At 35.9% G+C, this 5,209-nt stretch overlaps 1 protein-coding gene across 1 annotated transcript in view; it reads left to right on the top strand.

Annotated features, from left to right (window-relative positions):
• Positions 1-2,995: 2,995 nt before the first annotated feature.
• gpatch1 (G patch domain containing 1) overlaps positions 2,996-5,209 on the top strand; it is a 39,162-nt gene continuing 36,948 nt past the window's right edge. Inside the window, exons 1-3 of the mRNA XM_084717758.1 lie at positions 2,996-3,094; positions 4,355-4,489; positions 4,635-4,720. Of these exons, the coding sequence (XP_084573884.1) occupies positions 3,025-3,094; positions 4,355-4,489; positions 4,635-4,720 (291 nt within the window). The 5' untranslated portion in view covers positions 2,996-3,024. The remainder of the gene's footprint in view (positions 3,095-4,354; positions 4,490-4,634; positions 4,721-5,209) is intronic.

The raw sequence follows: 5,209 nt of genomic DNA, 5'->3' as shown, positions 1-5,209 counted from the left end.
TGTCCCAGCTCTGTCCTGGCTCTGTCCTGGCTCTGTCCTGACTCTGTCCTGGCTCTGTCTTGACTCTGTCTTGACTCTGTCCTGGCTCTGTCCCAGCTCTCTGCAGGATCTTTTCTGGACTTTTTTCAGACTGTCTCCTGGTTCTAAACTGACTTTTTTCTGTCTCTTCCTTGGCTGTCCTCTGGCTTTCTTCCAGCTCTGTCCTGGCTCTGTTCTGGCTCGGTCCTGACTATCTCCTGGCTTTAAACTGGCTCTGTTCTGTCCCTGTCCAGGAAATTACATATTACACCACCAAACTGACCCTCATGTCTCCACCCTGTGCTCCGTCCAGCTCCTCCCAGGTTCAGTTAGTTTAAACCCCCTGAAGTTTAGCAGCTCGGTCACGTTACAGAGAGCAGGGAGGCTCTGTGTTTTCTGTGGAGTTGAGGGGGTCTCAGATTTGGATCCGTGCAGAGCCTCAGCTTTCTGCTGAGTCAGGCATTTGGGTCGTGTCGAGCAGCGTGAGGTTTTATAGATCGTTGAGGGGTTCTGACTGATTTCAGGCTCAAAGAAAACAAATGACAAACTGTTGTGTGCTTTGGATCGACGTTTGATCGCCGACACCTCAGCTGCTCTGACACTGCTGAGAGAATTATACAGTTCTTCAGTAATTAAATCTATCAATCTATCAATCTATCTATCTATCTATCTATCTATCTATCTATCTATCTATCTATCTATCTATCTATCTATCATCTATCCATCCATCTATCAATCTATCTATCTATCTATCTATCTATCTATCTATCTATCAATCAATGAATCAATCTATCTATCTATCAATCTATCTATCTATCCATCTATCTATCTATCTATCTATCTATCTATCTATCATCTATCCATCCATCTATCAATCTATCTATCTATCTATCTATCTATCTATCTATCTATCTATCTATCTATCAATCTATCTATCTATCTATCTATCTATCTATCTATCTGTCTATCAATCTATCTGTCTATCTATCCATCTATCTATCTATCTATCTATCTATCTATCTATCTATCTATCTATCTATCTATCTATCTATCTATCTATCATCTATCCATCCATCTATCAATCTATCTATCTATCTATCTATCTATCTATCTATCTATCTATCAATCTATCTATCTATCTATCTATCTATCTATCTATCTATCTATCTATCTATCTATCTATCTGTCTATCAATCTATCTGTCTATCTATCCATCTATCTATCTATCTATCTATCTATCTATCTATCTATCTATCTATCTATCTATCTATCTATCTGTCTATCTATCCATCCATCTATCTATCTATCAATCAATGAATCAATGAATCAATCAATCAATCAATCTATCTATCTATCTATCAATCAATGAATCTATCTATCTATCTGTCTATCTATCCATCCATCCATCCATCCATCCATCCATCCATCATCCATCCATCCATCCATCCATCAATCCATCCATCCATCCATCCATCCATCCATCCATCTATCAATCCATCCATCCATCCATCCATCCATCCATCCATCCATCCATCCATCCATCTATCCATCCATCCATCCATCCATCCATCCATCCATCAGGATTATGAAGCCTGACTTGTGTTGACCTGATTTAAATGTCCACATGATGTTGTGACACTAAAGCAAATAAAACAGATTGAAAACATGCAGACTGACCTGAGTTTCCACTGCAGCTGTAAAACTGACTTTGTCCCCTGAACTCTGAAAAAAAAAATCTGGACTCGACGTGAAAGTAATTTCAAATGTTTGGAAATCATCTCAAACAGCGCAGATGAGGATCAGATCTTATAAACACTGAAGATCCATTTCAGCAACAAGCACACAAAAAACTGAATGAACTCTTTCTTTGTGAAATATTTTTATTATTTATTGTGATCAGCTTCTACATTTGTGGATATGTATTGATCGTTCCTGGGCCTTTCTTCCAATTGGTGCCATTTCAATATTTTAATTTGCTCTAACTATTTTTCATTGTTTGTTTTTTCAGCACGTCTACAAACATGTTTAACCTTCAGGAGACTCAAATGATGCTGCAGGTTGTTGATCATGTGACTCATGATGTCGAAATGTATATTTTAAATTACATATTGTGTTTGTTTGTTTGTTTTTCTGATCAGAAAATGTATGTTAGCCTTGGTTTAAAAAAAAATCTGAAGAGTTCGAATTTGCAATATCTGCATTTCCTCTGTGTCATGTTTGAAAATACTGTATATTTCCCCACTGTATCTCCCTGTTTATATTGCTTGTTGACTATTGATTGTCTTTTTATTTTATTGATTTTACTATATTTTTGCCATCCATTTTGCTGCTGTAATACTTTTTCTTATTTTATCTCTTATCTTATTTGAACATTTCCTGGTGTCTTGTGTCTGAGTGGGAAAAGGCTTCAATCCTCTTCTTTCAGTGTTCTACATATATATATATATATATTTCCATATACATTTATGTATGTCATGTTCTGACGATGAAAGAAATGCACAGACTTGGTGAAATGACCTAAATATATATATATATATATATATATATATATATATATATATATATATATATATATATATATATATATGATGATGTTTGTCATCATCATTCAAATCAAAAGCAAAAGTCAAAATGATGACTTTTTATCTCATAATTTCGATTTTCTAATCTCATGGTTATGAATTTTTTTTTATATATATATATATTTCTCATATTTCTATATATATATCTTTTTCTTAAAATAAAATTTGCCTTTAATCTCATTATTTTGATTTTTTTATGTCATAATTCTGATTTTTAATCTCAGAATTTTAATTTATCTAGAGGATATTTTTTGGTGGCGGAAATGCGGCTCCATATTTGCGTGTGTTTGTGGTAAACATTATAATTTTTGTCATGTTTCTTTGCCACCATCAGATGGCGCCCTTTCTTTCATTTTCCTGATAAATCTTTCGCCTTCTGTCATAAGGTTTGTTCCTCTCCGCTCTCCGTAGTTGTAGGATCAACATGGCGTCGGATAGTGACAGTGAGGAGGATTTCGTATCTTACGGGACTCCGCTGGAACCTTTAGAAGAAGGTCGAGTTCATTTAAAATGTCTCTAATCTGTGTGTTTGTCCTTTAAGTGGTGCAGCTGCTGCACGAGGGCAGAAACGAGCCGCCGGAACTGAAGCGCGCGAAGCTAACAAGCTGCCACCAGACTTCATTCTAATATCCGCAAATTTAAAGTTGTCACGCTCACAGACTGAACCAACACGCTCAGGTTCAGTCACTTTCACATCTTTTAGTCATATTCACCCTTTAATTGTCAATTCGGCCTTGGAGTAATTCTCAGATCTGCAAGTAATTTTACTCACATCTGAATTTATTATTCAATCTACTCCTTGAACCTTAACTTCGTGTTTACTTTGGACGTTTTGCAGCAAAGGGGGGTTGATCATGAAAACGGACACAGTGAACCAGATAGAGAATATAGATTTCTATAGAAGAGATGCGGTTTAGTGTCTCAGTGTGTTTAATTGAAGAATCATGTTCAGTTATTAATTAAAGAAAACCGTCACTCTTACCAGTAAACAAAGGAACAAAATCTGCAGGATTTTTGAACTAAGTTTGGTTCAGTTTTGGAAAATCCTCTTTTTATTTCAACTGTTTACTCGAGGAATCCTTTGAGATACTTTATGGGTATTTGTTTGCTTATTTGCAAATGTAAACAATAATAAACAATGCTCATCTGATGTGAGTTAAGTTTGTAAATTGTTGAGAAGTTTTAAAAACATTTAAATGAAGGTTTTCTATCATGAAATGTATTTCTGTGAATATAAACTTTTGTGAAGATGATAAAAATATTAAGATTTTAATTTTGTTTTTGTTGATCTGCTGACATCATAAAAATCAAAGAGCACATTTTTTATAATAATGAAAATTGAGCAGAAGTGTTAGAATAAGTATAACAACAAAAAAGAAGTTTTGGGTTCTTTAACAGACATTAATGTCCATGTTGTTTCTCATGGTTCTAATTAAATTACTGGAGATACTTTTACTTTAACAGATACTGTACTCTGTTTTCCTCCACATCAGACAGAAAGGAAATACTTTTTACTCCACTGCTTCATGCAGCAAAATTAAAATAGAAAATATAAATATATATAAACATGAGCTTTTAGTGTGATGTGTTCAGGTGCTGCTCACAGCTTCACTTCAGTCTGAGGGACAGTTTGTTCTATTAAATACTGTGATGGGTGTTTTTTACAGCTTGATTTCTGTGTTTACTGAAACGAGTGAAGGAGCTGAATATTAAATGTTATTATTGTGTGTTTTAAACGTGTCGTGTGTTTGCAGACGAGCCTCTGAAGAAACCCGTCCCGCTGCACGAGCAGACAGTGAAGGATGAGAAGGGACGATATCAGAGGTTCCACGGGGCGTTCACTGGCGGCTTTTCAGCTGGGTATTTCAACACTGTCGGCACCAAAGAAGGTCAGTGCTGCTTGTCCAGGATGTGGATGAGAGGTGATCCGTCGGGGGTCAAAGGTCATGTCGTGTCAGTTTGTTTGCAGCTGAAAGTGTCATTACATGGACAGTTTTTACATTTATTCTTATCCTGTGATTGTTGTGTCTTCAGGCTGGGCCCCGTCAACCTTTGTGTCGTCACGGCAACAGAAAGCTGAGAAACATCATGCCGTACCAGAAGATTTCATGGATGAGGAGGTGGAGACATGAATCATTTTGAAAATGTTTTAGTTTTATCAAAGCGTCTTTATTTGTCAGAACAGTGATCTCAGGACACTCAGACTGTAAAATATGTTTTCTAATATTATTCACAGACACTTAACGCTGATAATTAAGTTTGTAGCATCTGACCAATCACAGCATGGACAAGACTGCTGACAGCAGAGCGGCAGATTTTACAAATGAAGAGCAAACTATAATATCAGACAAATAATAAAGAAGAAGGAGATAATAACCATCATGATCCAGACTGAAAGAAACACTTTCGCAACATGCAGGAAGGAAAAAAACACACACTGTGAAAATAAAATCATGATAATATGTTTATTCTGTAGAGCGTTTTTACTTTACATCAGAAACGATCCAGAAACCTGCAGTGAAACATCAACATGAAGCACAAACACAACAGCTGATGTGTGAATGAAGTTTGTCATGAGCTTTTTTCAAAAAAATACTAAAACTACTGCT

The sequence above is a fragment of the Lutjanus erythropterus genome, chromosome 1 (genome assembly GCF_056507025.1).
Source record: "Lutjanus erythropterus isolate fLutEry1 chromosome 1, fLutEry1.hap2, whole genome shotgun sequence".
Taxonomy (NCBI): Eukaryota; Metazoa; Chordata; class Actinopteri; order Lutjaniformes; family Lutjanidae; genus Lutjanus; species Lutjanus erythropterus.
The sequence above is the reverse complement of the archived record's forward strand: the minus strand, read 5'-3'. Positions and strand labels throughout refer to the sequence as shown.